This window comes from Oncorhynchus nerka, linkage group LG3 (assembly GCF_034236695.1).
Source record: "Oncorhynchus nerka isolate Pitt River linkage group LG3, Oner_Uvic_2.0, whole genome shotgun sequence".
Lineage (NCBI taxonomy): Eukaryota > Metazoa > Chordata > Actinopteri > Salmoniformes > Salmonidae > Oncorhynchus > Oncorhynchus nerka.
In genome coordinates this window covers 3,866,467-3,890,319 of record NC_088398.1, presented here as the reverse complement: position 1 = coordinate 3,890,319, position 23,853 = coordinate 3,866,467, and the positions used below count along the sequence as shown (strand labels likewise).

Sequence of the window (23,853 nt, the reverse complement as noted above, 5' to 3'; positions counted from 1 at the left end):
TACACATACAGACACACACACACACACCACACACACACACACAGACACACACAGAGACACACACAGAGACACATACACACACAGACACACACAGAGACACACAGACACACACAGAGACACACACAGAGACACACACACACACAGACACAGACACACACAGACACACACACACACACACACACACACAAAGAGAAACACACAGAGACACACACACAGAGAGGAGAGAGAGATGAGGAGAGGGTTATTACATATGTACAATATACACTATGATTATTGCTTATGGCTGTTCATAGATCCACACACTCACAATGCTGGGCAGGGGTGTGTGTTGCAGGGCTCCTCTTCAGGGGAGGGTCTTGCTGCTGAGTCACACTTCCTGTCTGGGACTTCCTCGTCAGTATGGCGGTTAATACACAGGATCACCCTGTACTGGGACCCTGAAACACATCATCATCATCACCATCACCATCAGTACCCTGTACTGGGACCCTGAAACACATCATCCTCATCACCACCACCACCACCATCACCATCAGTACCCTGTACTGGGACCCTGAAACACATCCTCCTCATCACCACCATCACCATCAGTACCCTGTACTGGGACCCTGAAACACATCATCCTCACCACCACCATCACCATCAGTACCCTGTACTGGGACCCTGAAACACATCACCATCACCATCACCATCAGTACCCTGTACTGGGACCCTGAAACACATCATCCTCATCACCACCATCACCATCAGGACCCTGTACTGGGACCCTGAAACACATCATCATCACCATCACCATCAGTACCCTGTACTGGGACCCTGAAACACATCATCCTCATCACCACCATCACCACCCTGTACTGGGACCCTGAAACACATCATCCTCATCACCACCACCACCATCAGTACCCTGTACTGGGACCCTGAAACACATCATCCTCATCACCACCATCACCACCCTGTACTAGGACCCTGAAACACATCATCATCACTGCCATCACCATCACCATCAGTACCCTGTACTGGGACCCTGAAACACATCATCCTCATCACCACCATCAGTACCCTGTACTGGGACCCTGAAACACATCATCCTCATCACCACCATCAGTACCCTGTACTGGGACCCTGAAACACATCATCCTCATCAGCACCATCACCACCCTGTACTGGGACCCTGAAACACATCATCCTCATCACCACCATCAGTACCCTGTACTGGGACCCTGAAACACATCATCCTCATCACCACCATCACCACCCTGTACTGGGACCCTGAAACACATCATCATCACTGCCATCACCATCAGTACCCTGTACTGGGACCCTGAAACACATCATCCTCATCACCACCATCACCATCAGTACCCTGTACTGAGACCCTGAAACACATCACCATCACCATCAGTACCCTGTACTGGGACCCTGAAACACATCATCCTCATCACCACCATCACCACCACCATCAGTACCCTGTACTGGGACCCTGAAACACATCACCATCACCACCCTGTACTGGGACCCTGAAACACATCACCATCACCATCACCACCCTGTACTAGGACCCTGAAACACATCATCATCACTGCCATCACCATCACCATCAGTACCCTGTAATGCAGGGTTCCTCGACTGGGGGCCCAGGGGCCAAATTTGGCCTGTGGCTGATTTTATGAGTCCACCCCCCATTTTTATTTTATTGTTGGACATAAAAGACTGTAAAAACACCAGAAAAACAGCTCCAATTGATTTAAATTTTTGAAATCTGTTCCAAATGATTCCTACGCATAATAGAGAGATACTGTATATGTGATTGTATACAAATATAAGCGAGGTTAGAAATGTTTATGTTTTAGTCAAATATTATATCTGTTGGGCTTCTTAAGGTAGATTATGTTCTGGCCCCCTGACCATCGCTCAAGAAAATATTGTCCCGCAGCTGAATCTAGTTGATGATACCTGCTGTACTGGGAGCCTGGTAGGAAAGTTATAGGATGAATCTAGTTGATGATACCTGCTGTACTGGGAGCCTGGTAGGAAAGTTATAGGATGAATCTAGTTGATGATCCCTGCTGTACTGGGAGCCTGGTAGGAAAGTTATAGGATGAATCTAGTTGATGATACCTGCTGTACTGGGAGCCTGGTAGGAAAGTTATAGGATGAATCTAGTTGATGATACCTGCTGTACTGGGAGCCTGGTAGGAAAGTTATAGGATGAATCTAGTTGATGATACCTGCTGTACTGGGAGCCTGGTAGGAAAGTTATAGGATGAATCTAGTTGATGATACCTGCTGTACTGGGAGCCTGGTAGGAAAGTTATAGGATGAATCTAGTTGATGATCCCTGCTGATGAACTGGGAGCCTGGTAGGAAAGTTATAGGATGAATCTAGTTGATGATACCTGCTGTACTGGGAGCCTGGTAGGAAAGTTATAGGATGAATCTAGTTGATGATACCTGCTGTACTGGGAGCCTGGTAGGAAAGTTATAGGATGAATCTAGTTGATGATACCTGCTGTACTGGGAGCCTGGTAGGAAAGTTATAGGATGAATCTAGTTGATGATACCTGCTGTACTGGGAGCCTGGTAGGAAAGTTATAGGATGAATCTAGTTGATGATCCCTGCTGTACTGGGAGCCTGGTAGGAAAGTTATAGGATGAATCTAGTTGATGATACCTGCTGTACTGGGAGCCTGGTAGGAAAGTTATAGGATGAATCTAGTTGATGATACCTGCTGTACTGGGAGCCTGGTAGGAAAGTTATAGGATGAATCTAGTTGATGATACCTGCTGTACTGGGAGCCTGGTAGGAAAGTTATAGGATGAATCTAGTTGATGATACCTGCTGTACTGGGAGCCTGGTAGGAAAGTTATAGGATGGCGTTCGAGCTGATCACTTTTGTCAAGTCATTGACGAGGTCACCGCCTTTCAAAGTGTGTTGTCTTACTGGGATAAAAATGGTCAGACTTGATGCCTACATGTCAACTACATGACCTCTACAATCAATATATGTGATCAAAGGTCATGAAGTTTTGACTGCAGTGACTTCAATCTTCTGCAGTTGCTCCTCACCAGCAGCAGCCTTCAGTCATCTCCTGCATTGTGGGAGGCTCTATCGTCAACCAATCATTAGAGGGCTTTTGTTTGACCCACGAGAACGGGACCAAAGACGTGACTGAAACAGGAAGCAACTTTGCCGCATTCAAAGATGATCTATTATATTGACAAGATAGCCGAGTGACCACTCTAACAATGGAAATGCTGTCCTTAATGGTTTGACGGCAGGCGAGATCAGGTGGGACCATTCTAGCCAATGAGAGGGCAGATATGCGTGTGAACAACAGGCACAACTAATGTGCATCCACTTATATTAGTACATTTGTAACAGCTTAAACACAAAGCTTTTTATTCTATTAAATAAGCCTCACTTAAATCGACAATCTCTCATAGACCTCGATACAAAAAAGAGCTCATCTCACGTGGACAGATTTTGTGTAGAGTAAATTTGATCGCTTCGCCTCGTCCTCTCTGCAGGGATTCATATGTATACAGTGGATATGTTCAAATGAATGTGATATTTGAGTCTCTCTCTCCCCAATTGATAGTACAATTTACACACATATATTTAGAGTTTGTGATTGTGTGATATGGGGATCGACATGACAAAGAAAAGCTTTTCTAAACAATGAACCCTGCCGTGTTTCACCGAGCCTTGCTGTTCCCCTTTCTGCTGTAGCAGACACACCTCCCCCGACCTCACTTCTCCACTTTCAGCTACAGTCGGTTGCTTTAGTCTTACCACTCAAACGCACCCATAAACTGTCTCATTCTAACAGCTCCAAGGAAATCACTGTTTCAGTTCAACAGTGTTCCACTTCCCTTGAATAACCACAAGAGGGAGATGTAACACAGCAAGCCCCTGAGTAGTATGATGAAGTTGTTGCCATTAGACACTGATCTAAGGCCAGTATTGTGTTTTCCCTCCTTATGGTAAAGGTCAGGATTTGGGAGCATTTTGCTGAGCCTAGAACTGTATCAGCAGAAATATTCTACACACAGCAAACTATGATTATAGGCACACACATGCACATCCAAACACACACACATATACCCACAGTCCAAGTATTTTTTTAACTCTGACCTTTGCCACAGGAAGCAGTACAGTCAGTGAGCCCGCCCCTCCTCCATACGAAGGGTGACTGGGTGTCGAGGGGCAGGTCAGTACGAGGTGGGATTCGAGGATTCCGATTGGGTACCGAGCCTCGGGGGCGGGAGCTCTCAGCTGTCCATCTGTCTGCGGAAGAAGAGGAGGAGAAGGAAGAGGACGAAGAGGAGATGGGGGGAGGAGGGATAGGGTCTTCCACTGTTACAATGAGAGAACCTGAGAGAGACAGAGAGAGACAGACAGACAGACAGACAGACAGACAGACAGACAGACAGACAGAGAGAGAGAGAGAGAGAGAGAGAGAGAGAGAGAGAGAGAAAGGAAGGAAGGGAACAAATAAAAACAGAGAGAGTGAATCACTTGTTAGAGCTGATATTGTAAAAATGATGTCATTTTTAGTTACAGACACACCCTCTCACTTCTCTCACACCTCTTGCTCCCCTTTCCCTAACCCCTCTCGCTAAACTTTTCTCCCCCTCACTCCTAGCCTTCAACTCCCTCACCCTGCTTCTCTCACCCTTCTTCACTCACCCCCTCTCACCCCTCTCACCCCTCCCTCACCCACATCCCTACTTCCTGTCTCCAGTCCTTGGTCTATTTACTGTCAATAAAATCTAGACAGATGATATATCATTCCTTAACATTAGACACATAATACATCTTAATTCATAAAGGACAGTAACAGAGAACAGAGGGTGACATCATCCCATGCTACTTCCTGGTCCTATTCCCTGATGATCTACTTCCTGGTCCTATTCCCTGACGATCTACTTCCTGGTCCTATTCCCTGACGATCTACTTCCTGGTCCTATTCCCTGACGATCTACTTCCTGGTCCTATTCCCTGACGATCTACTTCCTGGTCCTATTCCCTGATGATCTACTTCCTGGTCCTATTCCCTGACGATCTACTTCCTGGTCCTATTCCCTGATGATCTACTTCCTGGTCCTATTCCCTGACGATCTACTTCCTGGTCCTATTCCCTGACGATCTACTTCCTGGTCCTATTCCCTGACGATCTACTTCCTGGTCCTATTCCCTGATGATCTACTTCCTGGTCCTATTCGCTGACGATCTGACCTGTCACTATCACACAGCTTTATTCTGAACACCATGGGAAAATAACAGGGGGAAGAGGAGAATAGAGAAATGTCAGACTCACTAGTGTCTCTCAGGGGTGCCCTCCCTCCATCCCTCAGTCGTTCCCTCTCTACTTCTCTCTCTCTAGGCCTCTCTCTTTCTCTCTCTCGCAGCCTCTCCCTCTCTTCCGCTTTCTTTTCTGTTGGGATGTAGAATTCATAGTCGATCCCTGGATTCTGCCTATGGAAGATGATCTGAAGAACGACAGAGAGAGAGAGAGAGGGAGAGAGAGAGAGAAGGTGTAAGAGGGAGAGAGAGAAAGGTGAGAGGGAGAGAGAAACAGATTTCAAAAGGGGTGCAATGTGAGGTAGAGATTCCAGAGGTTGTTGAAATGTAATCAGCTTCACTCTGCATTACATGGGTCTGTGATGGCAACGTTTAATCTTCTATTTTCTTTATAACAACTATTTTTCATATTTTATTCATCTTGTTCTAAATACAGGTGAAACCATAGAGATGAAGCTGGTCTGTTTCAAGGGAGAAGTTGTTCTAACTTTATCCCTCAGAGCCCTCTCTCTCCCACAGCTAGGGAGACCTCAGAGGTATGCTGCATCTCTTTAATCAAATCTTAGCCTGGACATGGTGTTGGTGTTATTAAATCTTAGCCTGTACCTGGTGTTGGTGTTATTACATCTTAGCCTGTACCTGGTGTTGGTGTTATTAAATCTTAGCCTGGGCTTGGTGTTGGTGTTATTAAATCTTAGCCTGTACCTGGTGTTAGTGTTATTAAATATTAGCCTGTGTCTGGTGTTGGTGTCATTAAATATTAGCCTGGGCCTGGTGTTGGTGTTATTACATCTAGCCTGCATCTGATGTTGGTGTTATTAAATCTTAGCCTGGGCCTGATGTTGGTGTTATTAAATCTTAGCATGGGCCTGGTGTTATTAAATCTTAGCCTGGGTCTGGTGTTGGTGTCATTAAATATTAGCCTGGGTCTGGTGTTGGTGTCATTAAATATTAGCCTGGTTCTGGTGTTGGTGTTATTCAATCTTAGCCTGGGCCTAGTGTTGGTGTTATTACATCTAGCCTGCATCTGATGTTGGTGTTATTAAATCTTAGCATGAGCCTGGTGTTGGTGTTATTAAATCTTAGCCTGGGCCTGATGTTGGTGTTATTAAATCTTAGCATGAGCCTGGTGTTATTAAATCTTATCCTTGGCCTGGTGTTATTAAATCTTAGCCTGTACCTGGTGTTGGTGTTATTAAATCTTAGCCTGGGCCTGGTGTTAGTGTTATTAAATATTAGCCTGGGTCTGGTGTTGGTGTCATTAAATATTAGCCTGGGCCTGGTGTTGGTGTTATTAAATCTTAGCCTGCAACTGATGTTGGTGTTATTACATTTTAGCCTCGGCCTGGTGTTGGTGGTATTAAATCTTAGCCTGGTTCTGGTGTTATTAAATCTTATCCTGGGCCTGGTGTTGGTGTTATTAAATCTTATCCTGGTCCTGATGTTGGTGTTATTACATCTTAGCCTGGGCTAGGTGTTGGTCTTATTAAATCTTAGCTTGGGCCTGATGTTGGTGTTATTAAATCTTAGCCTGGACATGGTGTTATTAAATCTTAGCCTGGACCTGGTGTTGGTGTTATTAAATTTTAGCCTTGGCCTGGTGTTGGTGTTATTAAATCTTAGTCTGGGCCTGGTGTTATTAAATATTAGCCCGGGCCTGGTGTTGGTGTTATTAAATCTTTGCCTGGGCCTGGTGTTGGTGTTATTTAATCTTAGCCTGCATCTGATGTTGGTGTTATTAAATCTTAGCCTGAGTCTGATGTTGGTGTTATTAAATCTTAGCCTGGGCCTGGTGTTGGTGTTATTAAATCTTAGCCTGGGCCTGGTGTTGGTGTTATTAAATCTTAGCCTGTACATGGTTTTGGTGTTATTAAATCTTAGCCTGGGCCTGGTGTTGGTGTTATTAAATCTTATCCTTGGCCTGGTGTTATTAAATCTTAGCCTGTACCTGGTTTTGGTGTTATTAAATCTTAGCCTGGGTCTGGTGTTGGTATTATTAAATCCTAGCCTGGGCCTGGTGTTGGTGTGATTAAATCTTAGCCTGTACCTGGTGTTGATGTTTTTAAATCTTAGCCTGGGCCTGGTGTTGGTGTTATTAAATCTTAGCCTGGGCCTGGTGTTGGTGTTATTAAATCTTAGCCTGTACCTGGTGTTGGTGTAATTAAATCTTAGCCTGGGCCTGATGTTGGTGTTATTAAATCTTAGCCTGGACATGGTGTTATTAAATCTTAGCCTGTACCTGATGTTGGTGTTATTACATCTTAGCCTGGACCTGGTGTTGGTGTTATAAAATTTTAGCCTTGGCCTGGTGTTGGTGTTATTAAATCTTAGTCTGGGCCTGGTGCTGGTGTTATTAAATCTTTGCCTGGGCCTGGTGTTGGTGTTATTTAATCTTAGCCTGCATCTGATGTTGGTGTTATTAAATCTTAGCCTGGGTCTGATGTTGGTGTTATTAAATCTTAGTCTGGGCCTGGTGTTATTAAATATTAGCCTGGGCCTGGTGTTATTAAATCTTTGCCTGGGCCTGGTGTTGGTGTTATTTAATCTTAGCCTGCATCTGATGTTGGTGTTATTAAATCTTAGCCTGGGCCTGGTGTTGGTGTTATTAAATCTTATCCTGGGCCTGGTGTTGGTGTTATTAAATCTTAGCCTGGGCCTGGTGTTGGTGTTATTAAATCTTAGCCTGGGCCTGGTGTTGGTGTTATTAAATCTTAGCCTGGGCCTGGTGTTGGTGTTATTAAATCTTAGCCTGGGCCTGGTGTTGGTGTAATTAAATCTTAGCCTGGGCCTGGTGTTGGTGTTATTAAATCTTAGCATGAGCCTGGTGTTGGTGTTATTAAATCTTAGCCTGGGCCTGATGTTGGTGTTATTAAATCTTAGCATGAGCCTGGTGTTATTAAATCTTATCCTTGGCCTGGTGTTATTAAATCTTAGCCTGTACCTGGTTTTGGTGTTATTAAATCTTAGCCTGGGCCTGGTGTTATTAAATCTTAGCCTGGGTCTGGTGTTGGTATTATTAAATCTTAGCCTGGGCCTGGTGTTGGTGTGATTAAATCTTAGCCTGTACCTGGTGTTGGTGTTTTTAAATCTTAGCCTGGGCCTGGTGTTGGTGTTATTAAATAATTGCCTGGGAATGGTGTTGGTGTTATTAAATCTTAGCCTGGTGTTGGTGTTATTAAATCTTAGCCTGCATCTGATGTTGGTGTTATTAAATCTTAGCCTAGGCCTGATGTTGGTGTTATTAAATCTTAGCCTGGGCCTGGTGTTATTAAATCTTATCCAGGCCTGGTGTTGGTGTTATTAAATCTAAGCCTGGGCCTGGTGTTGGTGTTATTAAATCTTAGCCTGTACCTGGTGTTAGTGTTATTAAATATTAGCCTGTGTCTGGTGTTGGTGTCATTAAATATTAGCCTGGGCCTGGTGTTGGTGTTATTACATCTAGCCTGCATCTGATGTTGGTGTTATTAAATCTTAGCCTGGGCCTGATGTTGGTGTTATTAAATCTTAGCATGGGCCTGGTGTTATTAAATCTTAGCCTGCAACTGATGTTGGTGTTATTACATTTTAGCCTCGGCCTGGTGTTGGTGGTATTAAATCTTAGCCTGGTTCTGGTGTTATTAAATCTTATCCTGGGCCTGGTGTTGGTGTTATTAAATCTTATCCTGGTCCTGATGTTGGTGTTATTACATCTTAGCCTGGGCTAGGTGTTGGTCTTATTAAATCTTAGCTTGGGCCTGATGTTGGTGTTATTAAATCTTAGCCTGGACATGGTGTTATTAAATCTTAGCCTGGACCTGGTGTTGGTGTTATTAAATTTTAGCCTTGGCCTGGTGTTGGTGTTATTAAATCTTAGTCTGGGCCTGGTGTTATTAAATATTAGCCCGGGCCTGGTGTTGGTGTTATTAAATCTTTGCCTGGGCCTGGTGTTGGTGTTATTTAATCTTAGCCTGCATCTGATGTTGGTGTTATTAAATCTTAGCCTGAGTCTGATGTTGGTGTTATTAAATCTTAGCCTGGGCCTGGTGTTGGTGTTATTAAATCTTAGCCTGGGCCTGGTGTTGGTGTTATTAAATCTTAGCCTGTACATGGTTTTGGTGTTATTAAATCTTAGCCTGGGCCTGGTGTTGGTGTTATTAAATCTTATCCTTGGCCTGGTGTTATTAAATCTTAGCCTGTACCTGGTTTTGGTGTTATTAAATCTTAGCCTGGGTCTGGTGTTGGTATTATTAAATCCTAGCCTGGGTCTGGTGTTGGTGTGATTAAATCTTAGCCTGTACCTGGTGTTGATGTTTTTAAATCTTAGCCTGGGCCTGGTGTTGGTGTTATTAAATCTTAGCCTGGGCCTGGTGTTGGTGTTATTAAATCTTAGCCTGTACCTGGTGTTGGTGTAATTAAATCTTAGCCTGGGCCTGATGTTGGTGTTATTAAATCTTAGCCTGGACATGGTGTTATTAAATCTTAGCCTGTACCTGATGTTGGTGTTATTACATCTTAGCCTGGACCTGGTGTTGGTGTTATAAAATTTTAGCCTTGGCCTGGTGTTGGTGTTATTAAATCTTAGTCTGGGCCTGGTGCTGGTGTTATTAAATCTTTGCCTGGGCCTGGTGTTGGTGTTATTTAATCTTAGCCTGCATCTGATGTTGGTGTTATTAAATCTTAGCCTGGGTCTGATGTTGGTGTTATTAAATCTTAGTCTGGGCCTGGTGTTATTAAATATTAGCCTGGGCCTGGTGTTATTAAATCTTGCCTGGTGTGATTAAATCTTAGCCTGTACCTGGTGTTGATGCCTGGTGTTGGTGTTATTAAATCTTAGTCTGGGCCTGATGTTGGTGTTATTAAATCTTAGCCTGGGCCTGGTGTTGGTGTTATTAAATCTTAGCCTGGGCCTGGTGTTGGTGTTATTAAATCTTAGCCTGGGCCTGGTGTTGGTGTTATTAAATCTTAGCCTGGGCCTGGTGTTGGTGTTATTAAATCTTAGCCTGGGCCTGGTGTTGGTGTTATTAAATCTTAGCCTGGGCCTGAGCCTGGTGTTATTAAATCTTAGCCTGGGCCTGATGTTGGTGTTATTAAATCTTAGCCTGAGCCTGGTGTTATTAAATCTTAGCCTGGGCCTGGTTGTTATTAAATCTTAGCCTGGGCCTGGTTTGGTGTTATTAAATCTTAGCCTGGGCCTGGTGTTATTAAATCTTAGCCTGGGCCTGGTGTTGGTGTTATTAAATCTTAGCCTGGGCCTGGTGTTGGTGTTATTAAATCTTAGCCTGTGTTATTAAATCTTAGCCTGGTGTTGGTGTTATTAAATCTTAGCCTGGGCCTGGTGTTGGTGTTATTAAATCTTAGCCTGGGCCTGGTGTTGGTGTTATTAAATCTTAGCATGAGCCTGGTGTTGGTGTTATTAAATCTTAGCCTGGGCCTGATGTTGGTGTTATTAAATCTTAGCATGAGCCTGGTGTTATTAAATCTTATCCTTGGCCTGGTGTTATTAAATCTTAGCCTGTACCTGGTTTTGGTGTTATTAAATCTTAGCCTGGGCCTGGTGTTATTAAATCTTAGCCTGGGTCTGGTGTTGGTGTTATTAAATCTTAGCCTGGGTCTGGTGTTGGTGTGATTAAATCTTAGCCTGGTACCTGGTGTTGGTGTTATTAAATCTTAGCCTGGGCCTGGTGTTGGTGTTATTAAATAATTGCCTGGGAATGGTGTTGGTGTTATTAAATCTTAGCCTGGTGTTGGTGTTATTAAATCTTAGCCTGCATCTGATGTTGGTGTTATTAAATCTTAGCCTAGGCCTGATGGTGGTGTTATTAAATCTTAGCCTGGGTTATTAAATCTTATCCAGGCCTGGTGTTGGTGTTATTAAATCTTAGCCTGGGCCTGGTGTTGGTGTTATTAAATCTTAGCCTGCATCTGGTGTTGGTGTTATTAAATATTAGCCTGGTGTTGGTGTTTATTAAATCTTAGCCTGGGCCTGGTGTTGGTGTTATTAAATCTTATCTAGCCTGTTATTAAATCTGACCTGGTGTTGGTGTTATTAAATCTTAGCCTGGGCCTGATGTTGGTGTTATTAAATCTTAGCATGGGCCTGGTGTTATTAAATCTTAGCCTGGGTCTGGTGTTGGTGTCATTAAATATTAGCCTGGGTCTGGTGTTGGTGTCATTAAATATTAGCCTGGTTCTGGTGTTGGTGTTATTCAATCTTAGCCTGGGCCTAGTGTTGGTGTTATTACATCTAGCCTGCATCTGATGTTGGTGTTATTAAATCTTAGCATGAGCCTGGTGTTGGTGTTATTAAATCTTAGCCTGGGCCTGATGTTGGTGTTATTAAATCTTAGCATGAGCCTGGTGTTATTAAATCTTATCCTTGGCCTGGTGTTATTAAATCTTAGCCTGTACCTGGTGTTGGTGTTATTAAATCTTAGCCTGGGCCTGATGTTGGTGTTATTAAATCTTAGCATGGGCCTGGTGTTATTAAATCTTAGCCTGGGTCTGGTGTTGGTGTCATTAAATATTAGCCTGGGTCTGGTGTTGGTGTCATTAAATATTAGCCTGGTTCTGGTGTTGGTGTTATTCAATCTTAGCCTGGGCCTAGTGTTGGTGTTATTACATCTAGCCTGCATCTGATGTTGGTGTTATTAAATCTTAGCATGAGCCTGGTGTTGGTGTTATTAAATCTTAGCCTGGGCCTGATGTTGGTGTTATTAAATCTTAGCATGAGCCTGGTGTTATTAAATCTTATCCTTGGCCTGGTGTTATTAAATCTTAGCCTGTACCTGGTGTTGGTGTTATTAAATCTTAGCCTGGGCCTGATGTTGGTGTTATTAAATCTTAATCTGTAGCATGGGCCTGGTGTTATTAAATCTTAGCCTGGGTCTGGTGTTGGTGTTATTAAATATTAGCCTGGTCCTGGTGTTGGTGTCATTAAATATTAGCCTGGTTCTGGTGTTGGTGTTATTCAATCTTAGCCTGGGCCTAGTGTTGGTGTTATTACATCTAGCCTGCATCTGATGTTGGTGTTATTAAATCTTAGCATGAGCCTGGTGTTGGTGTTATTAAATCTTAGCCTGGGCCTGATGTTGGTGTTATTAAATCTTAGCATGAGCCTGGTGTTATTAAATCTTATCCTTGGCCTGGTGTTATTAAATCTTAGCCTGTACCTGGTGTTGGTGTCATTAAATATTAGCCTGGGCCTGGTGTTGGTGTTATTAAATCTTAGCCTGCAACTGATGTTGGTGTTATTACATTTTAGCCTCGGCCTGGTGTTGGTGGTATTAAATCTTAGCCTGGTTCTGGTGTTATTAAATCTTATCCTGGGCCTGGTGTTGGTGTTATTAAATCTTATCCTGGTCCTGATGTTGGTGTTATTACATCTTAGCCTGGGCTAGGTGTTGGTCTTATTCAATCTTAGCTTGGGCCTGATGTTGGTGTTATTAAATCTTAGCCTGGACATGGTGTTATTAAATCTTAGCCTGTACCTGATATTGGTGTTATTAAATCTTAGCCTGGACCTGGTGTTGGTGTTATTAAATTTTAGCCTTGGCCTGGTGTTGGTGTTATTAAATCTTAGTCTGGGCCTGGTGTTATTAAATATTAGCCCGGGCCTGGTGTTGGTGTTATTAAATCTTTGCCTGGGCCTGGTGTTGGTGTTATTTAATCTTAGCCTGCATCTGATGTTGGTGTTATTAAATCTTAGTTAGTGTCATTAAATATTAGCCTGAGTCTGATGTTGGTGTTATTAAATCTTAGCCTGGGCCTGGTGTTGGTGTTATTAAATCTTAGCCTGGGCCTGGTGTTGGTGTTATTAAATCTTAGCCTGTACATGGTTTTGGTGTTATTAAATCTTAGCCTGGGCCTGGTGTTGGTGTTATTAAATCTTATCCTTGGCCTGGTGTTATTAAATCTTAGCCTGTACCTGGTTTTGGTGTTATTAAATCTTTGCCTGGGCCTGGTGTTGGTGTTATTTAATCTTAGCCTGCATCTGATGTTGGTGTTATTAAATCTTAGCCTGGGTCTGATGTTGCTGTTATTAAATCTTAGCCTGGGCCTGGTGTTATTACATCTTATCCTGGGCCTGGTGTTGGTGTTATTAAATCTTAGCCTGGGCCTGGTTTTGGTGTTATTAAATCTTAGCCTGGGCCTGGTGTTGGTGTTATTAAATCTTACCCTGGGCCTGGTGTTGGTGTCATTAAGTCTTAGCCTGGGCCTGGTGTTGGTGTTATTAAATCTTAGCCTGGGCCTGGTGTTGGTGTTATTAAATCTTAGCCTGGGCCTGGTGTTGGTGTAATTAAATCTTAGCCTGGGCCTGATGTTGGTGTTATTAAATCTTAGCATGGGCCTGGTGTTATTAAATCTTAGCCTGGGTCTGGTGTTAGTGTCATTAAATATTAGCCTGGGTCTGGTGTTGGTGTTATTAAATCTTATCCTGGTCCTGATGTTGGTGTTATTACATCTTAGCCTGGGCTAGGTGTTGGTCTTATTAAATCTTAGCTTGGGCCTGATGTTGGTGTTATTAAATCTTAGCCTGGACATGGTGTTATTAAATCTTAGCCTGTACCTGATATTGGTGTTATTAAATCTTAGCCTGGACCTGGTGTTGGTGTTATTAAATTTTAGCCTTGGCCTGGTGTTGGTGTTATTAAATCTTAGTCTGGGCCTGGTGTTATTAAATATTAGCCTGAGTCTGATGTTGGTGTTATTAAATCTTAGCCTGGGCCTGGTGTTGGTGTTATTAAATCTTAGCCTGGGCCTGGTGTTGGTGTTATTAAATCTTAGCCTGTACATGGTTTTGGTGTTATTAAATCTTAGCCTGGGCCTGGTGTTGGTGTTATTAAATCTTATCCTTGGCCTGGTGTTATTAAATCTTAGCCTGTACCTGGTTTTGGTGTTATTAAATCTTAGCCTGGGTCTGGTGTTGGTATTATTAAATCCTAGCCTGTACCTGGTGTTGATGTTTTTAAATCTTAGCCTGGGCCTGGTGTTGGTGTTATTAAATCTTAGCCTGGGCCTGGTGTTGGTGTTATTAAATCTTAGCCTGTACCTGGTGTTGGTGTAATTAAATCTTACCCTGGGCCTGATGTTGGTGTTATTAAATCTTAGCCTGGACATGGTGTTATTAAATCTTAGCCTGTACCTGATGTTGGTGTTATTACATCTTAGCCTGGACCTGGTGTTGGTGTTGTAAAATTTTAGCCTTGGCCTGGTGTTGGTGTTATTAAATCTTAGTCTGGGCCTGGTGCTGGTGTTATTAAATCTTTGCCTGGGCCTGGTGTTGGTGTTATTTAATCTTAGCCTGCATCTGATGTTGGTGTTATTAAATCTTAGCCTGGGTCTGATGTTGGTGTTATTAAATCTTAGTCTGGGCCTGGTGTTATTAAATATTAGCCTGGGCCTGGTGTTATTAAATCTTTGCCTGGGCCTGGTGTTGGTGTTATTTAATCTTAGCCTGCATCTGATGTTGGTGTTATTAAATCTTAGCCTGGGCCTGGTGTTGGTGTTATTAAATCTTATCCTGGGCCTGGTGTTGGTGTTATTAAATCTTAGCCTGGGCCTGGTTTTGGTGTTATTAAATCTTAGCCTGGACCTGGTGTTGGTGTTATTAAATTTTAGCCTTGGCCTGGTGTTGGTGTTATTAAATCTTAGTCTGGGCCTGGTGTTATTAAATATTAGCCTGAGTCTGATGTTGGTGTTATTAAATCTTAGCCTGGGCCTGGTGTTGGTGTTATTAAATCTTAGCCTGGGCCTGGTGTTGGTGTTATTAAATCTTAGCCTGTACATGGTTTTGGTGTTATTAAATCTTAGCCTGGGCCTGGTGTTGGTGTTATTAAATCTTATCCTTGGCCTGGTGTTATTAAATCTTAGCCTGTACCTGGTTTTGGTGTTATTAAATCTTAGCCTGGGTCTGGTGTTGGTATTATTAAATCCTAGCCTGGGCCTGGTGTTGGTGTGATGAAATCTTAGCCTGTACCTGGTGTTGATGTTTTTAAATCTTAGCCTGGGCCTGGTGTTGGTGTTATTAAATCTTAGCCTGGGCCTGGTGTTGGTGTTATTAAATCTTAGCCTGTACCTGGTGTTGGTGTAATTAAATCTTAGCCTGGGCCTGATGTTGGTGTTATTAAATCTTAGCCTGGACATGGTGTTATTAAATCTTAGCCTGTACCTGATGTTGGTGTTATTACATCTTAGCCTGGACCTGGTGTTGGTGTTATAAAATTTTAGCCTTGGCCTGGTGTTGGTGTTATTAAATCTTAGTCTGGGCCTGGTGCTGGTGTTATTAAATCTTTGCCTGGGCCTGGTGTTGGTGTTATTTAATCTTAGCCTGCATCTGATGTTGGTGTTATTAAATCTTAGCCTGGGTCTGATGTTGGTGTTATTAAATCTTAGTCTGGGCCTGGTGTTATTAAATATTAGCCTGGGCCTGGTGTTATTAAATCTTTGCCTGGGCCTGGTGTTGGTGTTATTTAATCTTAGCCTGCATCTGATGTTGGTGTTATTAAATCTTAGCCTGGGCCTGGTGTTATTAAATCTTATCCTGGGCCTGGTGTTGGTGTTATTAAATCTTAGCCTGGGCCTGGTTTTGGTGTTATTAAATCTTAGCCTGGGCCTGGTGTTGGTGTTATTAAATCTTAGCCTGGGCCTGGTGTTGGTGTTATTAAATCTTAGCCTGGGCCTGGTGTTGGTGTAATTAAATCTTAGCCTGGGCCTGGTGTTGGTGTTATTAAATCTTAGCATGAGCCTGGTGTTGGTGTTATTAAATCTTAGCCTGGGCCTGATGTTGGTGTTATTAAATCTTAGCATGAGCCTGGTGTTATTAAATCTTATCCTTGGCCTGGTGTTATTAAATCTGTTATTAAATCTTAGCCTGTACCTGGTTTTGGTGTTATTAAATCTTAGCCTGGGCCTGGTGTTATTAAATCTTAGCCTGGGTCTGGTGTTGGTATTATTAAATCTTAGCCTGGGCCTGGTGTTGGTGTGATTAAATCTTAGCCTGTACCTGGTGTTGGTGTTTTTAAATCTTAGCCTGGGCCTGGTGTTGGTGTTATTAAATAATTGCCTGGGAATGGTGTTGGTGTTATTAAATCTTAGCCTGGTGTTGGTGTTATTAAATCTTAGCCTGCATCTGATGTTGGTGTTATTAAATCTTAGCCTAGGCCTGATGTTGGTGTTATTAAATCTTAGCCTGGGCCTGGTGTTATTAAATCTTATCCAGGCCTGGTGTTGGTGTTATTAAATCTAAGCCTGGGCCTGGTGTTGGTGTTATTAAATCTTAGCCTGGGTCTGGTGTTGGTGTTATTAAATCTTAGCCTGGGCCTGGTGTTGGTGTTATTAAATCTTAGCCTGTACCTGGTGTTGGTGTTATTAAATCTTAGCCTGGGCCTGGTGTTATTAAATCTTAGCCTGTACCTGGTGTTAGTGTTATTAAATATTAGCCTGGGTCTGGTGTTGGTGTCATTAAATATTAGCCTGGGCCTGGTGTTGGTGTTATTAAATCTTAGCCTGCATCTGATGTTGGTGTTATTAAATTTTAGCCTGTGCATGGTGTTGGTGTTATTAAATCTTATCCTGCATCTGATGTTGATGTTATTAAATCTTAGCATTGGCCTGGTGTTGGTGTTATTAAATCTTAGCCTGGGCCTGGTGTTGGTGTTATTAAATCTTAGCCTGTACCTGGTGTTTGTGTTAATAAATAATTGCCTGGGTCTGGTGTTGGTGTCATTAAGTCTTAGCCTGGACGTAGTGTTTGGTGTTATTAAATCTTAGCCTGGGCCTGGTGTTGGTGGTATTAAATCTTAGCCTGGTTCTGGTGTTATTAAATCTTATCCTGGGCCTGGTGTTGGTGTTATTAAATCTTATCCTGGTCCTGGTGTTGGTGTTATTACATCTTAGCCTGGGCTAGGTGTTGGTCTTATTAAATCTTAGCTTGGGCCTGATGTTGGTGTTATTAAATCTTAGCCTGGACATGGTGTTATTAAATCTTAGCCTGTACCTGATGTTGGTGTTATTAAATCTTAGCCTGTACCTGATGTTGGTGTTATTAAATCTTAGCCTGCATCTGATGTTGGTGTTATTAAATCTTAGCCTGGGTCTGATGTTGCTGTTATTAAATCTTAGCCTGGGCCTGGTGTTATTACATCTTATCCTGGGCCTGGTGTTGGTGTTATTAAATCTTAGCCTGGGCCTGGTTTTGGTGTTATTAAATCTTAGCCTGGGCCTGGTGTTGGTGTTATTAAATCTTAGCCTGGGCCTGGTGTTGGTGTCATTAAGTCTTAGCCTGGGCCTGGTGTTGGTGTTATTAAATCTTAGCCTGGGCCTGATGTTGGTGTTATTAAATCTTAGCATGGGCCTGGTGTTATTAAATCTTAGTCTGGGCCTGGTGTTATTAAATATTAGCCTGAGTCTGATGTTGGTGTTATTAAATCTTAGCCTGGGCCTGGTGTTGGTGTTATTAAATCTTAGCCTGGGCCTGGTGTTGGTGTTATTAAATCTTAGCCTGTATTAAATCTTAGCCTGGTTTTGGTGTTATTAAATCTTAGCCTGGGCCTGGTGTTGGTGTTATTAAATCTTAGCCTGGCCTGGTGTTATTAAATCTTAGCCTGTACCTGGTTTTGGTGTTATTAAATCTTAGCCTGGGTCTGGTGTTGGTATTATTAAATCCTAGCCTGGGCCTGGTGTTGGTGTGATGAAATCTTAGCCTGTACCTGGTGTTGATGTTTTTAAATCTTAGCCTGGGCCTGGTGTTGGTGTTATTAAATCTTAGCCTGGGCCTGGTGTTGGTGTTATTAAATCTTAGCCTGTACCTGGTGTTGGTGTAATTAAATCTTAGCCTGGGCCTGATGTTGGTGTTATTAAATCTTAGCCTGGACATGGTGTTATTAAATCTTAGCCTGTACCTGATGTTGGTGTTATTAAATCTTAGCCTGGACCTGGTGTTGGTGTTATTAAATTTAGCCTGGGCCTGGTGTTGGTGTTATTAAATCTTAGTCTGGGCCTGGTGTTGGTGTTATTAAATCTTTGCCTGGGCCTGGTGTTGGTGTTATTTAATCTTAGCCTGCATCTGATGTTGGTGTTATTAAATCTTAGCCTGGGTCTGATGTTGGTGTTATTAAATCTTAGTCTGGGCCTGGTGTTATTAAATATTAGCCTGGGGGCCTGGTGTTATTAAATCTTTGCCTGGGCCTGGTGTTGGTGTTATTTAATCTTAGCCTGCATCTGATGTTGGTGTTATTAAATCTTAGCCTGGGCCTGGTGTTATTAAATCTTATCCTGGTTATTAAATCTAGCCTGTGTTGGTGTTATTAAATCTTAGCCTGGGCCTGGTTTTGGTGTTATTAAATCTTAGCCTGGGCCTGGTGTTGGTGTTATTAAATCTTAGCCTGGGCCTGGTGTTGGTGTTATTAAATCTTAGCCTGGGCCTGGTGTTGGTGTTATTAAATCTTAGCCTGGGCCTGGTGTTGGTGTTATTAAATCTTAGCATGAGCCTGGTGTTGGTGTTATTAAATCTTAGCCTGGGCCTGGCCTGATGTTGGTGTTATTAAATCTTAGCATGGCCTGGTGTTATTAAATCTTATGTTATTAAATCTTAGCCTGGGCCTGGTGTTGGTGTTATTAAATCTTAGCCTGTACCTGGTTTTGGTGTTATTAAATCTTAGCCTGGGCCTGGTGTTATTAAATCTTAGCCTGGGTCTGGTGTTGGTATTATTAAATCTTAGCCTGGGCCTGGTGTTGGTGTGATTAAATCTTAGCCTGTACCTGGTGTTGGTGTTTTTAAATCTTAGCCTGGGCCTGGTGTTGGTGTTATTAAATCTTAGCCTGGGAATGGTGTTGGTGTTATTAAATCTTAGCCTGGTGTTGGTGTTATTAAATCTTAGCCTGCATCTGATGTTGGTGTTATTAAATCTTAGCCTGGGCCTGATGTTGGTGTTATTAAATCTTAGCCTGGGCCTGGTGTTATTAAATCTTAGCCTGGGCCTGGTGTTGTGTTATTAAATCTTAGCCTGGGCCTGGTGTTGGTGTTATTAAATCTTAGCCTGGGTCTGGTGTTGGTGTTATTAAATCTTAGCCTGGGCCTGGTGTTGGTGTTATTAAATCTTAGCCTGTACCTGGTGTTGGTGTTATTAAATCTTAGCCTGGGCCTGTGTTATTAAATCTTTGGCCTGGTGTTTGTGTTATTAAATATTAGCCTGGGAATGGTGTTGGTGTTCATTAAATCTTAGCCTGGGCCTGGTGTTGGTGTTATTAAATCTTAGCCTGGGCATCTGATGTTGGTGTTATTAAATTTTAGCCTGGGAATGGTGTTGGTGTTATTAAAATCTTATCTTAGCCTGCATCTGATGTTGGTGTTATTAAATCTTAGCATTGGCCTTGGTGTTGGTGTTATTAAATCTTAGCCTGGGCCTGGTGTTGGTGTGATTAAATCTTAGCCTGTACCTGGTGTTGGTGTTATTAAATCTTAGCCTGGGCCTGGTGTTGGTGTTATTAAATAATTGCCTGGGAATGGTGTTGGTGTTATTAAATCTTAGCCTGGGCCTGGTGTTGGTGTTATTAAATCTTAGCCTGCATCTGATGTTGGTGTTATTAAATCTTAGCCTGTACCTGGTGTTTGTGTAAATAAATCTTAGCCTGTACCTGGTGTTGGTGTTATTAAATCTTAGCCTGGGCTTGGTGTTGGTGTTATTAAATCTTAGCCTGTACCTGATATTGGTGTTATTAAATCTTAGCCTGGACCTGGTGTTGGTGTTATTAAATTTTAGCCTTGGCCTGGTGTTGGTGTTATTAAATCTTAGCCTGGGCCTGGTGTTTGTGTAAATAAATCTTAGCCTGGGCCTGGAGTTGGTGTTATTAATTCTTAGCCTGGGCCTGGTGTTGGTGTTATTAAATCTTATCCTGGTCCTGATGTTGGTGTTATTACATCTTAGCCTGGGCTAGGTGTTGGTCTTATTAAATCTTAGCTTTGGCCTGATGTTGGTGTTATTAAATCTTAGCCTGGACATGGTGTTATTAAATCTTAGCCTGTACCTGATGTTGGTGTTATTAAATCTTAGCCTTGGCCTGGTGTAGGTGTTATTAAATCTTAGCCTGGGCCTGGTGTTATTAAATCTTAGCCTGGGCCTGGTGTTGGTGTTATTAAATCTTTGCCTGGGCCTGGTGTTGGTGTTATTTAATCTTAGCCTGCATCTGATGTTGGTGTTATTAAATCTTAGCCTGGGTCTGATGTTGCTGTTATTAAATCTTAGCCTGGGCCTGGTGTTATTACATCTTATCCTGGGCCTGGTGTTGGTGTTATTAAATCTTAGCCTGGGCCTGGTTTTGGTGTTATTAAATCTTAGCCTGGGCCTGGTGTTGGTGTTATTAAATCTTAGCCTGGGTCTGGTGTTGGTGTCATTAAGTCTTAGCCTGGGCCTGGTGTTGGTGTTATTAAATCTTAGCCTGGGCCTGGTGTTGGTGTTATTAAATCTTAGCCTGGGCCTGGTGTTGGTGTAATTAAATCTTAGCCTGGGCCTGATGTTGGTGTTATTAAATCTTAGCATGGGCCTGGTGTCATTAAATATTAGCCTGGGTCTGGTGTTGGTGTTGGTGTCATTAAATATTAGCCTGGGTCTGGTGTTGGTGTCATTAAATATTAGCCTGGTTCTGGTGTTGGTGTTATTCAATCTTAGCCTGGGCCTAGTGTTGGTGTTATTACATCTAGCCTGCATCTGATGTTGGTGTTATTAAATCTTAGCCTGGGCCTGATGTTGGTGTTATTAAATCTTAGCATGAGCCTGGTGTTTGTGTTATTAAATCTTAGCCTGGGCCTGGTGTTATTAAATCTTAGCCTGGGTCTGGTGTTGGTATTATTAAATCTTAGCCTGGGCCTGGTGTTGGTGTGATTAAATCTTAGCCTGTACCTGGTGTTGGTGTTATTAAATCTTAGCCTGGGCCTGGTGTTGGTGTTATTAAATAATTGCCTGGGAATGGTGTTGGTGTTATTAAATCTTAGCCTGGGCCTGGTGTTGGTGTTATTAAATCTTAGCCTGCATCTGATGTTGGTGTTATTAAATCTTAGCCTGTACCTGGTGTTTGTGTAAATAAATCTTAGCCTGTACCTGGTGTTGGTGTTATTAAATCTTAGCCTGGGCTTGGTGTTGGTGTTATTAAATCTTAGCCTGGGCCTGGTGTTGGTGTGATTAAATCTTAGCCTGTACCTGGTGTTGGTGTTATTAAATCTTAGCCTGGGCCTGGTGTTGGTGTTATTAAATAATTGCCTGGGAATGGTGTTGGTGTTATTAAATCTTAGCCTGGGCCTGGTGTTGGTGTTATTAAATCTTAGCCTGCATCTGATGTTGGTGTTATTAAATCTTAGCCTGTACCTGGTGTTTGTGTAAATAAATCTTAGCCTGTACCTGGTGTTGGTGTTATTAAATCTTAGCCTGGGCTTGGTGTTGGTGTTATTAAATCTTAGCCTGGTTCTGGTGTTGGTGTTATTCAATCTTAGCCTGGGCCTAGTGTTGGTGTTATTACATCTAGCCTGTATCTGATGTTGGTGTTATTAAATCTTAGCCTGGGCCTGATGTTGGTGTTATTAAATCTTAGCATGAGCCTGGTGTTTGTGTTATTAAATCTTAGCCTGGGCCTGGTGTTATTAAATCTTAGCCTGGGTCTGGTGTTGGTATTATTAAATCTTAGCCTGGGCCTGGTGTTGGTGTGATTAAATCTTAGCCTGTACCTGGTGTTGGTGTTATTAAATCTTAGCCTGGGCCTGGTGTTGGTGTTATTAAATAATTGCCTGGGAATGGTGTTGGTGTTATTAAATCTTAGCCTGGGCCTGGTGTTGGTGTTATTAAATCTTAGCCTGCATCTGATGTTGGTGTTATTAAATCTTAGCCTGTACCTGGTGTTTGTGTAAATAAATCTTAGCCTGTACCTGGTGTTGGTGTTATTAAATCTTAGCCTGGGCTTGGTGTTGGTGTTATTAAATATTAGCCTGGGCCTGGTGTTGGTGTTATTAAATCTTAGCCTGGGCCTGGTGTTGGTGTTATTAAATCTTAGCCTGGGCCTGGTGTTGGTGTTATTAAATCTTAGCCTGGGCCTGGTGTTGGTGTTATTAAATCTTAGCCTGTACCTGGTGTTGGTGTTATTAAATCTTAGCCTGGGCTTGGTGTTGGTGTTATTAAATCTTAGCCTGGGCCTGGTGTTGGTGTTATTACATCTTAGCCTGGGCCTGATGTTGGTGCTATTAAATCTTAGCCTGGGCCTGGTGTTATTAAATCTTATCCTGGGCCTGGTGTTGGTGTTATTAAATCTTATCCTGGTCCTGATGTTGGTGTTATTACATCTTAGCCTGGGCCTGGTGTTGGTGTTATTAAATCTTAGCCTGGGCCTGGTGTTAGTGTCAATAAATCCTAGCCTGTACCTGGTTTTGGTGTTATTAAATCTTAGCCTGGGCTAGGTGTTGGTCTTATTAAATCTTAGCCTGGGCCTGATGTTGGTGTTATTACATTTTAGCCTGGGCATGGTGTTGGTGTTATTAAATCTTAGCCTGGGCCTGGTGTTATTAAATCTTAGCCTGGGCCTGGTGTTGGTGTTATTACATCTTTGCCTGGGCCTGGTGTTGGTGTTATTTAATCTTAGCCTGCATCTGATGTTGGTGTTATTAAATCTTAGCCTGGGTCTGATGTTGGTGTTATTAAATCTTAGCCTGGGCCTGGTGTTATTACATCTTATCCTGGGTCTGGTGTTGGTGTTATTAAATAGTAGCCTGGGTCTGGTGTTGGTGTCATTAAATATTAGCCTGGTTCTGGTGTTGGTGTTATTCAATCTTAGCCTGGGCCTAGTGTTGGTGAAATTACATCTAGCCTGAATCTGATGTTGGTGTTATTAAATCTTAGCCTGGGAACTACAGGACAACATAACCCTGTCTTCATGGTGATCTATATAAACTACAGGACAACATAACCCTGTCATCATGGTGATCTATATAAACTGCAGGACAACATAATCCTGTCTTCATGGTGATCTATATAAACTACATGACAACATAGCCCTGTATTCATGGTGATCTATATAAACTGCATTGACAACATAACCCTGTATTCATGGTGATCTATATAAACTACATGACAACATAGCCCTGTATTCATGGTGATCTATATAAACTACAGGACAACATAACCCTGTCTTCATGGTGATCTATATAAACTACAGGACAACATAGCCCTGTATTCATGGTGATCTATATAAACTACAGGAAAACATATCCCTGTCTTCATGGTGATCTATATAAACTACAGGACAACATAACCCTGTCTTCATGGTGATCTATATAAACTACAGGACAACATAACCCTGTCTTCATGGTGATCTATATAAACTACAGGACAACATAACCCTGTCTTCATGGTGATCTATATAAACTACAGGACAACATAACCCTGTCTTCATGGTGATCTATATAAACTACAGGACAACATAGCCCCGTCTTCATGGTGATCTATATAAACTACAGGACAACATAACCTAGGGTCTTCATGGTGATCTATATAAACTACAGGACAACATAACCCTGTCTTCATGGTGA

The 23,853-nt window shown here is 42.4% G+C and overlaps 1 protein-coding gene across 2 annotated transcripts in view; it reads right to left on the bottom strand.

Moving 5' to 3' along the window:
* LOC115125283 (ADAMTS-like protein 4) overlaps positions 1-23,853 on the bottom strand; it is a 99,275-nt gene that overhangs the window by 8,597 nt on the left and 66,825 nt on the right. For both annotated transcript variants that reach the window (XM_065007183.1, XM_065007191.1), the window contains exons 9-11: positions 5,326-5,497; positions 4,140-4,379; positions 308-437 (exon numbers count right to left, since the gene is read on the bottom strand). In XM_065007183.1, the coding sequence (XP_064863255.1) occupies positions 308-437; positions 4,140-4,379; positions 5,326-5,497 (542 nt within the window). The remainder of the gene's footprint in view (positions 1-307; positions 438-4,139; positions 4,380-5,325; positions 5,498-23,853) is intronic.